The sequence below is a fragment of the Physella acuta genome, unplaced genomic scaffold (assembly GCF_028476545.2).
Source record: "Physella acuta isolate Inbredline_101_S28 unplaced genomic scaffold, ASM2847654v3 ptg002235l, whole genome shotgun sequence".
In the NCBI taxonomy this organism is placed as follows: Eukaryota; Metazoa; Mollusca; class Gastropoda; family Physidae; genus Physella; species Physella acuta.
In genome coordinates, this window is record NW_026733735.1 from 26,243 (window position 1) to 38,750 (window position 12,508).

General features: G+C 44.3%; 1 protein-coding gene across 1 annotated transcript; it reads right to left on the reverse strand.

Annotated features, from left to right (window-relative positions):
• Positions 1–6,066: 6,066 nt before the first annotated feature.
• Positions 6,067–7,796, reverse strand: LOC131932624 (uncharacterized). Its single transcript, XM_059289562.1, has 2 exons — positions 7,691–7,796; positions 6,067–6,581 (listed from the first exon to the last, which is right to left on the reverse strand). Exons 1-2 carry the CDS (start codon positions 7,794–7,796, stop codon positions 6,067–6,069), a joined length of 621 nt encoding a protein of 206 aa, XP_059145545.1.
• Between the last annotated feature and the right edge of the window lie 4,712 nt (positions 7,797–12,508).

Sequence of the window (12,508 nt, forward strand, 5' to 3'; positions counted from 1 at the left end):
TCATACGTCCATTTTTCGTGTTCATTAGGTGCGCCATTGTTTTTAGTCATGCAACTCTATTAAAATTTTAAAGTTCTGAAATAAATGCATAAAAAAAAACGTTTCAGCCCAAATGTTAATAATAATTTGTTCAAATCATCCAGTATTGACTAGTAAGATTAGACTTGTATCAATAATTTTTATCGACTATCTAGATCAATCCATATTATATTAATGACTTGATAGCAATCAAAACAGAAAGCAAACAGACATTCTCTCGGGGGGGGGGGGGGGGGCACTTGAGATTTTCGGGGGGGGGGGGGGGGGGGGGGGAAAGGGCGGACTAAAATTTCCGGGAGGCGGACACTGTTAAAAGTATGTATTTTCTATATGAATTCCATTTCGTTCGGGAGGGGGGGGGCGGTTGACTTTCTTCGTGGGGGGGGGGGGCAGAGCCTGGAAGAAACTCTGAAAGCAAAGACATACGACGACAGGCTGTACTCATCATATGAGAGCAGGTGGTGTAGAGTTCATCTGATTCAATTTCCTCGGCAAAAGGCTATACTGAATTCCGTAAACATTGTCGCATTTTACCTTGTCTGAAATTGTCTGAAATTCTGAAATTGTCTGAAATTATCAATTTCCAATTGAAATCATTGAGAGAAACAGAGAGAACAATACAGTGAAAGTGGAAGCGTGTAGGTACTTGTCAGTTAACATTTTAATATAACTAAAAGACCACGACAATCAGATGCCAGTATTAGATCTGCCCTGGGTGGGGAGGTGAAGGACCCCTGTATTTACTGACCGGGTGACACCATTTAGGGGGGTGACACCAAGGCAAAAAATAGCAAAATATATAGAGAAAAACTTGAAGGAGGGTGGGGGTGCAAATCGAAAGTTTGAAGGGGGGGGGGGTGCAAATCGAAAGTTTGATGGGGGGGGGGGGGTGCAAATCGAAAACTTGAAAGTTTGTCCCGGGGAAGGGTCGCTACGCCTCTGGGGGGTGACACCATTAAGTGCCGCACCGGATGACACCCGACCTCGCTACGCCACTGACTGACCCATCTAACTTTGTGACGTAACTTCTGCGGGAGTGGCCAGCTTTTTAAGACCACGTGACCACGCCGGCAGGTGGCGCTTCAGGAAATGTTCACATTACCGAAGTTTTACGAAAAGAGAAAGGAAAAAGTTGTGACAGGATTGTCAATTTTGTTTCTCTTCCTGGGTAATTTGGGGTCAAATCAAATTTATTGTGAAACATGAAAGATAAAAGGATAATAAAGCTAAAAATTTAAATAACGATGCAAAACTTTAGAAATATTTTCATAAATAAAAAGGGAGTGCATGGCGAAAATTCCTATTATTTTATTTTTAGATGTCCAATGAATGCACGAGGTGTGGACTTAGCTATCGCTCGTGCACGCATGCGCAACGCGTGCTCCCTACTTCCTCTCTCGGATGTCAAAATTTACCAAAAATGGTCGGTTTATAAAATGCTAATTGAAAAATTAAAGGAAAAATCTCGACATTTCTACGAAGGAAGATACAACAAAGCCGAATAGTATAACTTGATATTATAAAAAGTAACAATGCTCAGTTTTTAGGGCTGATTGTGTTATACAGAAAAAGGAGCGACAATCCCGTTTGAAGTAGCTGTTGCTCAATGCTTACAACAAAAGGAGCGGGCAAAAAATGGCTGACAAGGCTAACAGAATTCAATAGGGTCAATGTGCAGGTGGTGACCTTGATAGACGGCCTTCACGGGCGTGCGCAGATCGGCTCAGCTACAAGCGCGGTCACGTGATTGGCTCAGCTGTTGTCACGGTATATGCTTGGCTCAACTGTTGAGCTGTTCCATTGAATAACGCTGAATGGAAATTTCTGGAAGGGAAGCAAATCAAGAATCTTTGAATCTTTGAGCAGGTGGACAAAACATTTTTTTTCTGACCATCGGATTATTTCGTCGAATTTGATGGCTCCCTTGGCATAATTTATCTTTAAGGGTCAGTTTATATTGGAGCCCTAACAGTGGGTCTAGTCTGTTCTGTCTGTTTTAATTATTTAATTTTCTGGCTGTCTCGTCAATTTAGGTCAATCTATTGTGGTCAGTTTAGGCCAATCTATTGTGGTCAGTTTAGGCCAATCTATTGTGGTCAGTTTAGGCCAATCTATTGTGGTCAGTTTAGGCCAATCTATTGTGGTCAGTTTAGGCCAATCTATTGTGGTCAGTTTAGGCCAATCTATTGTGGTCAGTTTAGGCCAATCTATTGTGGTCAGTTTAGGCCAATCTATTGTGGTCAGTTTAGGCCAATCTATTGTGGTCAGTTTAGGCCAATCTATTTTGGTCAGTTTAGGCCAATCTATTGTGGTCAGTTTAGGCCAATCTATTGTGGTCAGTTTAGGCCAATCTATTGTGGTCAGTTTAGGCCAATCTATTGTGGTCAGTTTAGGCCAATCTATTGTGGTCAGTTTAGACCAATCTATTGTGGTCAGTTTAGGCCAATCTATTGTGGTCAGTTTAGGCCAATCTATTGTGGTCAGTTTAGGCCAATCTATTGTGGTCAGTTTAGGCCAATCTATTGTGGTCAGTTTAGGCCAATCTATTGTGGTCAATTTAGGTCAATCTTGTCAGTTTAGGTCAATCTTGTCAGTTTAGGTCAATCTATTGTGGTCAGTTTAGGTCAATCTATTGTGGTCAGTTTAGGCCAATCTATTGTGGTCAGTTTAGGTCAATCTTGTCAGTTTAGGTCAATCTTGTCAGTTTAGGTCAATCTATTGTGGTCAGTTTAGGTCAATCTATTGTGGTCAGTTTAGGTCAATCTATTGTGGTCAGTTTAGGTCAATCTATTGTGGTCAGTTTAGGTCAATCTATTGTGGTCAGTTTAGGTCAGTCTATTGTGGTCAGTTTAGGTCAAGCTATTGTGGTCAGTTTAGATAAAGCTATTGTGGTCAGTTTAGGTCAATCTATTGTGGTCAGTATAGGTAAATCTATTGTGGTCAGTTTAGGTCAATCTTTTGTGGTCAGTTTAGGTCAATCTTTTGTGGTCAGTTTAGGTCAATCTTTTGTGGTCAGTTTAGGTCAATCTTTTGTGGTCAGTTTAGGTCAATCTATTGTGGTTACTTAAAATCAATCTATTGTTTTAGTTTAGAGTTTTGAAAATGACATTGCCATTTTGTATTTCGAATATTTTAATTGCCATGTTATATGTAAACAGCTGCAGTTGCTCACTCAATACAGCTACAGTCAGTGGTCAGTCTCCCGTCTGCTACAGCCACAGTCAGTGGTCAGTCGCCTGCCTATGATAGCCACTTTATGTAATGTAACCATTAATGGTCAGTCTAATGTCAGCGTTTAATTGTCATTTGGTCAGCATTAGATGGTCAGTCTAATTTCAGCATTAGAAGGTCAGTCTAATGTCAGCGTTAGATGGTCAGTTGGCCAGCATGAGATGGCCAGTTGGCCAACATGAGATGGCCAGTTGGCCAACATGAGATGGCCAGGTGGCCAACATGAGATGGCCAGGTGGCCAACATGAGATGGCCAGGTGGCCAACATGAGATGGCCAGTTGGCCAACATGAGATGGCCAGGTGGCCAACATGAGATGGCCAGGTGGCCAACATGAGATGGCCAGGTGGCCAACATGAGATGGCCAGTTGGCCAACATGAGATGGCCAGGTGGCCAACATGAGATGGCCAGTTGGCCAACATGAGATGGCCAGGTGGCCAACATGAGATGGCCAGGTGGCCAACATGAGATGGCCAGGTGGCCAACATGAGATGGCCAGGTGGCCAACATGAGATGGCCAGTTGGCCAACATGAGATGGCCAGTTGGCCAACATGAGATGGCCAGTTGGCCAACATGAGATGGCCAGTTGGCCAACATGAGATGGCCAGTTGGCCAACATGAGATGGCCAGTTGGCCAACATGAGATGGCCAGTTGGCCAACATGAGATGGCCAGTTGGCCAACATGAGATGGCCAGTTGGCCAACATGAAGAACTTGAGGTGAACAAGGGCAGTCACTAGGATTTGTAAAGATACCGTTACATACCCGGGACGGTGACCCAGATACTGATGACGTCACCAGGTTCTTGGAACTAGAGGAACTCATATTTCCACGTAACAATTAGTTCCTGGGCCTGCAGTGGAGCGTGCAGAGGACACAAAGACATTCTTGTACGCTCTGTAGGAAGTGTTGGGTGTTCTCTGGTTTGCTGCGCATGGGGGGGGGTGTTAGGAGGGGTTGAGGGGAGGGGTTGAGGGGTGTTGGGGAGAGTTAAGATGGTGGGGATGGGTGGAGGGGCTGGCGTGCCGTTGTTAGGGGTTAGTTGTTGTCAAGGTAGAAAGACCTGGATGGATTGTGTGCGTGGATGACTGTGTGTGTGGTGGATTGTGTGTGGTGGATTGTGTGTGGATGACTGTGTGTGGTGGATTGTGTGTGTTGGATTGTGTGTGGTGGATTGTGTGCGTGGATGACTGTGTGTGTGTGGATGACTGTGTGTGGTGGATTGTGTGTGTTGGATTGTGTGTGTTGGATTGTGTGTGGTGGATTGTGTGTGGTGGATTGTGTGTGGTGGATTGTGTGTTGGATTGTGTGTGGATGACTGTGTGTGGTGGATTGTGTGTGTTGGATTGTGTGTGTTGGATTGTGTGTGGTGGATTGTGTGTGGTGGATTGTGTGTGGTGGATTGTGTGTTGGATTGTGTGTGGATGACTGTGTGTGGTGGATTGTGTGTGTTGGATTGTGTGTGTTGGATTGTGTGTGGTGGATTGTGTGTGGTGGATTGTGTGTGGTGGATTGTGTGTTGGATTGTGTGTGGTGGATTGTGTGTGTTGGATTGTGTGTGGTGGATTGTGTGTGTTGGATTGTGTGTGGTGGATTGTGTGTGGTGGATTGTGTGTGGTGGATTGTGTGTGGTGGATTGTGTGTTGGATTGTGTGTGGTGGATTGTGTGTGGTGGATTGTGTGTGGTGGATTGTGTGTGGTGGATTGTGTGTGGTGGATTGCGTGGTGGATTGTGTGTGGTGGATTGTGTGTGGTGGATTGTGTGTGGTGGATTGTGTGTGGTGGATTGTGTGTGGTGGATTGTGTGTGGTGGATTGTGTGTGGTGGATTGTGTGTGGTGGATTGTGTGTGGTGGATTGTGTGTGGTGGATTGTGTGTGTTGGATTGTGTGTGTGGTGGATTGTGTGTGGTGGATTTTGTGTGGTGGATTGTGTGTGTGTTGGATTGTGTGTGTGGTGGATTGTGTGTGGTGGATTGTGTGTGGTGGATTGTGTGTGGTGGATTGTGTGTGGTGGATTGTGTGTGGTGGATTGTGTGTGTTGGATTGTGTGTGTGGTGGATTGTGTGTGGTGGATTTTGTGTGGTGGATTGTGTGTGTGTTGGATTGTGTGTGTGGTGGATTGTGTGTGGTGGATTGTGTGTGGTGGATTGTGTGTGTTGGATTGTGTGTGTGGTGGATTGTGTGTGGTGGATTGTGTGTGGTGGACTGTGTATGTGGTGGTTTGTGTGTGTGTTGGATTGTGTGTGTTGGATTGTGTGTGGTGGATTGTGTGTGGTGGATTGTGTGTGGTGGATTGTGTGTGGTGGATTGTGTGTGGTGGATTGTGTGTGGTGGATTGTGTGTGGTGGATTGTGTGTGTGGTGGATTGTGTGTGGTGGATTTTGTGTGGTGGATTGTGTGTGTGTTGGATTGTGTGTGTGGTGGATTGTGTGTGGTGGATTGTGTGTGGTGGATTGTGTGTGTTGGATTGTGTGTGTGGTGGATTGTATGTGGTGGATTGTGTGTGGTGGACTGTGGGTGTAAGACCGTTCGGTGACTTAGACCAATATAGTCGTTGGATCACTTGTTGGTAGAGTCTTGTAAAAGTGAAAAACGGTGATATGGGCATTTGAGTAGGCGATATTTTGAGACGTGGGCATATTTCTATTTCGGGCATTTGGAAACTTTGGAATGCCCAGATGGTCATTCAGACAAGAAATGTGTTGGACGCTTGACCTTGACCTTGTACAACATGCGTCCTTGCCCAGAACCAAATGACCCTTGTGATCACGTGATCACTCATCAGGTCTTTATGTTATTTAGCCGGGGTCCGACCCAAAGTCAAAACTACCACCACCCCTGGGGGAAGGCGGGTTTTTGCAAGCTCCGTGGGTGCAGGTGTAGGAGGAGGTTTGACGGGGGTGGCACTGGTGGGGGTGGCACTGGTGGGGGTTGCGCTGGTGGAGGTGGCACTGGTGGGGGTGGCACTGGTGGAGGTGGCACTGGTGGGGGGGGTGGCACTGATGGGGGGTGGCACTGGTGGGGGTGGCACTGGTGGGGGTGGCACTGGTGGGGGTGGCACTGGTGGGGGTGGCACTTTTGGGGGGTGGCACTGGTGGGGGTGGCACTGGTGGGGGTTGCGCTGGTGGAGGTGGCACTGGTGGGGGTGGCACTGGTGGAGGTGGCACTGGTGGGGGTGGCACTGGTGGAGGTGGCACTGGTGGGTGGGGGGGTGGCACTGATGGGGGGTGGCACTGGTGGGGGTGGCACTGGTGGGGGTGGCACTGGTGGGGGTGGCACTGGTGGGGGTGGCACTTTTGGGGGGTGGCACTGGTGGGGGTGGCACTTTTGGGGGGTGGCACTGGTGGGGGTGGCCCTGAGTTATCAACGAATCCCTTGTTGTGTTTTTATCATTTAAATAAATAAACAAACAGCAAATTTTACCGGGGGAATCACCCAGAATTATACTTGGGAAACACGACTTAAATCAGTTTTTCCACATCCCACACATTCCACACAACCCACACCAAATATTTCCGTCAGTGGGTAGATCTCAAGGATACGTTTTTTATGTGATTTAAATATTTTTGAAGACTTGCTGGCGGCAAGAAAGAATCTGACACGCCCTCATGCTATCCGGGAATAAACAAAGTGTTACGTCATCATGATGGATAGAGAACACCCAGCGATCCCTAATCACAATCAAGCGTACCCGACTGTTAACTTGTGACTTGCGTGGAAATGAAACCCGCTCGACCTTCACCCCGCTAGGTGAAAGGTCACAAATACAGCTCTTGAGATGGCGACGTACAATACACGGTAATTATTTTTTGCTGCGATTAAGGACGTTTTGTTGAATGTCTAAGAAGTCTTCACTGTCCCAAAAACTCAAGTGTTTTTTTTTTACTTCTCAGATGTCCTCTACCAATTTGGTCCTTGTCCTGTTGTCCCCTCTTCAAACATCCTGTTGTCCCACATACCCAAATTTGGCTTTTTATTCCTAAAATTAAAAAAAAAAAAACAACGCTTTCCTGTTTTTAAAGTTTACAAAACTGTCGTTCTCTTGTTTTTAAAGTTGTAAAAAATACCCGACCGGTCGATTCAATTCCGAGAACCAGAGTTATGTTGGCCTAAATATTTTGACAAAGATTTCGTTGAACGTCAGGTCGCACTTAAGATGTCCCTTAATGTAAAACAAAGGCACTGATTGGAAAACAAAAGTCACGTGATTACCTAACCGTGTAAATAAAACAAGACATGCTGCCCAATTATTTTTTTTGAAAATATAGCCTTTTATTTAAAATACCCTGCTTCTCGTGTTTCTGATAAAGTAGAAGAAAAACCATACAATTCAGAAAAAAAATTAACTCACACAAAAAAACTAAAACTTTCATTCTGTCTATGGTGTGAAAAAAAAAACCACCCCATAAATAAACCACCTTTCACATTGACCTGTAGCTTCCCACCTGCCTTGTACCTGCCTAATATGACGTCACCATCATAAAACAGGTCATCGTCCGTCTGTTTACTTACACCGTTAGCCATGTTAAATTCGTGACCTCTCACACGCCCGCAGGTTGACCAGTACCAAAACAACAGAGCAGATGTTTGATTGGTTGAGGATTGATTGCTGTCTGCATCTAGCAACCTGGGGGCGGGTAACGGAGATATCGTGCGGACATGCCGGTTCCGCTTGGGTGGGTTTGTGGTTTAAGTGTTTGGGGAAGTCAATTGTACTGGGGTGTTGAGATCTTATCGCTCGAGATCTTGTTACTTGAGATTTCTCTTTTCTCTCCAAAGATCTTCTTACAATAGATCTTCTTACTATAGATCTTTTTACTCTAGATCTTACCAGATCATCTTATTATAGATCTTATTATTATAGATGCTCTTGCTATATATCTTCTTACTATAGATCTTTTTTTACTATAGATCTTCTTATTTATTATAAATTATCTCTCAATAGACTTTTTAAAGACTTTTTATCTTTAAACCTCTCTATATAAAGACATTTTGTATTAATTAGACTATTTAGACTTTTTATGTAAATGGACCCGAGCGAGAAAGTATTCGAGAGGCCCATTAAATAATTTAAAAATCATGCACGGTGTAGTTACAATTAAAATAGTTATAAAATCCTGTCTGTGTGGGTTTTTTCGGACTTTACTAAAGATTGGATGTATTTCATGTTTTTAATATTTTCGGTAACTAAATACAATTTTTTTTTTAAGAAAAGCAAAAACAATTTGGTTTTCACGTGTAAAGGCGACATAAACAATGGCATCCTGCTATTCGATAAGCTGCCATAAATTTTATTGTACAAATTGTAAGCGAAAAAAAAATGACAACTAGGTCATAGGGTTTAAATTTACATTGTTATTTAAAAACATTATCTGCAATGTTTTGTAAACAAATAATTATCGATCACTGAGTTCCTGTACAGCCAATCAATATTTGTTTTACGAAAGTGAAATATCCGGTTATAACGTAGTCTTGATGAAAATAAATAGAAATGTAGCTTTAAACACAACCAAGTATTTTTAAGTTCTGAATTATTTCTGAATTAATTTTAGGCTCAAGCTTTTATTTTTTATTATTTTTACGGTCGTTTTGTTTGCTAAATCTTAAAAAAGCACGCTTTTATTCCATGTCAACAACATGATGGAAGATTCTCGTCAACTCGCTCGCCTCCATTAAACAGTAAATCAAAGTTTACTTTTTATTTAAATCTCTTCCATTCTTTATTAATAAAATTGACAAATCTCGAGATATCTAGTTAGATTTAAAATTACATATTCTTGCAATATCGTTGAAAATGAATTCACCAGTAAAAGTGTAGAGAAATCACTGTAAAAGAAGTCGATTAATCTTGAGTTACCATATTCGAGTACAAACACAGTTAAGTACAGTGTTTCTTCCAGACTTTTTTCTCCGGGGGGGGGGGGCACTTGAAATTTTTTTTGGGGGGGGGGGGGCGGTAGACTTTCTTCGGGGGGGGGGGGGGGGGCGGACACTGTTAAAAGTATATATTTTCTATATAAATTATATAAATTTCTTTTCGTTCGGGGGGGGGGGGGTGGGGGTGGTGGTAGAATTATTTTTGGGGGGGGGGGGGCACACCCCCCTCACCCGAAGAGATACCCGGAAGAAACTCTGGTTACGTACACGTGTAATGAGACAGTTCTTAAGATACTAAATGTGAAGAGTTGGGAGCAAAACACAATGAAAACATCGCCACTGATGAGGGAAGATATAAGCGGATGGTGGTTATGGTTAGTTTTCTGACAGAAACAGGTCAACTCTACTTCATGGACCGCAAGTCAAACACCATTTCAATTCTTAAAGTCCTCGATGCAGGTGAAGTAGAGTTCACCTGTTTCTGTGATCTCGACATTTGTTGAGATTGTGTGGTCAGCACTATGTCCAGCTGCCTTTACTTTCCATCAGCTGGGTGGACTCAGGGAGTCAGGTACCCATTAGAGCTGGGTGGACTCAGGACGGCCTACTGACGTAAGCCCGGTATCCGATTGGATTAGCAGTCGAGCGCGCTACCGTTTGACCACGCCTTTCTTATCCAGGTTGAAAATGGTAACAGTTTTGTTACTCGGCCATTTGTAATATGGACGGTCGGCTGCGTGTCTAGTTGTAATTTGGACGGTCGTCTGGATGTCTAGTTGTAATTTGAACGGTCAGCTGGAAGTCTAGGTCTAAGGTTAGAATACAAAATTTAATAAGGGTCTGACAATCAGCAGTTGTTTGTATTCGTGTTTACAGTGCTTGTGTTTGTGTTTAATGTTTGTGTCTATTTGTGTGTATTTGTGTGTGTGTGTGTGAGTGTGTGTGTTTATTATATCGTGATTTGTTTTGTTTTTTAATTTTATTTATGTGCTATAAATAGATGTGTTTTCCCACAATATTTCCATTCAAGTTACTGGATCCGATGTTTCTATTTATAGCAATCGTGACATGATTCACTGCGTAAATCTAGCGTACAGTGGGGGTGGGGGGCACGGGATTCCACGTGAATAAAGGGGTGGGGTGGGGGTGTCTAAACAACAAGCCATATGGATGACAGAAAAGGACATCATTTCGTAATAGTCGGCGTACGATACACGCATACAATACGAGCCGGTAAAGAGGAAATGAAACTCAAGTAGACCACAAACGTAGGGTGGGGGGTGGGGTGGGGGGAAGATGCCACGTGGGTAGACCCAGGGTTACAGAGGTCACGTGGGTAGACCCGGGGTTACAGAGGTCACGTGGGTAGACCCGGGGGTTACAGAGGTCACGTGGGTAGACCCGGGGGTTACAGAGGTCACGTGGGTAGACCCGGGGGTTACAGAGGTCACGTGAGTAGACCCGGGGTTACAGAGGTCACGTGGGTAGACCCGGGGGTTACAGAGGTCACGTGGGTAGACCCGGGGGTTACAGTTTAGGACTGACGCCTGGGGTCACGATCTGCACACAGACTGTTTGGTGTCATTAGCTGACCTTATAGGTGACCTTACAGGTGACCTTACAGGTGACCTTACAGGTGACCTTACAGATGACCTTACATGTGACCTTACAGGTGACCTTACAGGTGACCTTACAGGTGACCTTACAGGTGACCTTACAGATGACCTTACATGTGACCTTACAGATGACCTTACAGGCGACCTTACAGGCGATGACCCTACAGGTGACCTTAAAGATGAATCCACCCAGCTCTCATGGGCACCTGACTCGTGTCAGGGAAAGTATAGGCGGCTGGTCAAATTGCTGACCAATTAACCCATCATATGCCGAGGTCACAGAAACTCGTGAAGTCTACTTCACCTGCCCCATGGACCGTCAGGTTAAAAAGTGTAACTTTTCAAGTCTGTGGTGACGTGGACTATTAAATACACCAAGTTACAAATCTATTGGCCGTCCACCAACCCTACCATCAACTGACCGTCCACTACTTCCCATAGAAACCACGTGACAATGAGTGGGATCAAGTACAGGCCAACCTACGAGTTTTTTTAGCCGGCTAATATTTTCTAACTACCACCATAAAACCTCGCTCAGTTTAAAAAAAATAATAACTTTAAATTAGTTTCGTGAGAAAACGTGAGTTTGAATTTTTATTTTTAAAGTTTTGAAATTTAACAAACGTGAAGATACTTAATTTATAATTAGGTCTGGGGTATTTGATGTCGTCTGGAAGTAAATCAGCCACAACAAAAACAGCACGACCAACATTCATCAAACTTTTTGTTTTGTTGGATGGTGGTGGACAGGGCCGTCTGCCTTCATGCTCGACCTGGGGTCGGTTTTTTCTGGGGTCGGTGTGTTCTGGGGTCGGTGTGTTCTGGGGTCGGTGTGTTCTGGGGTCGGTGTGTTCTGGGGTCGGTGTGTTCTGGGGTCGGTGTGTTCTGGGGTCGGTGTGTTCTGGGGTCTGTGTGTTCTGGGGTCTGTGTGTTCTGGGGTCGGTGTGTTCTGGGGTCTGTGTGTTCTGGGGTCTGTGTGTTCTGGGGTCGGTGTGTTCTGGGGTCGGTGTTTTCTGGGGTCGGTGTGTTCTGGGGTCTGTGTGTTCTGGGGTCGGTGGGTTCTGGGGTCGGTGTGTTCTGGGTTCAATTGTTGTTGAGTTGTTGTCACGATTTGTTGGGTTTTTTACTTTGCTTTAAAATCATAAAAGTCAACCAAGCGTATCAAGTTATTTTGTAAGGCAACCACAATCTTGGTCCTTGTATGACAACCACAATCTTGGTCCTATGACAACCACAATTTTGGTCCTTGTATGACAACCACAATCTTGGTTCTTGTATGACAACCACAATCTTAGTCCTTGTATGACAAACACAATCTTGGTCCTATGCCAACCACAATCTTGGTCCTTCTATGAAAACCACAATCTTAGTCCTTGTATGACAACCACAATCTTGGTCCTTGTATGACAACCACAATCTTGGTCCTGTGACAACCACAATCTTGGTCCTATGACAACCACAATCTTGGACCTTGTATGACAACCACAATCTTAGTCCTTGTATGACAACCACAATCTTGGTCCTATGGCAACCACAATCTTGGTCCTTGTATAACAACCACAATCTTGGTCTTTGTATGACAACCACAATCTTGGTCCTATGACAACCACAATCTTGGTCCTTGTATAACAACCACAATCTTGGTCCTATGACAACCACAATCTTGGTCCTATGACAACCACAATCTTGTTCCTTGTATAACAACCACAATCTTGGTCCTATGACAACCACAACATTGGTCGT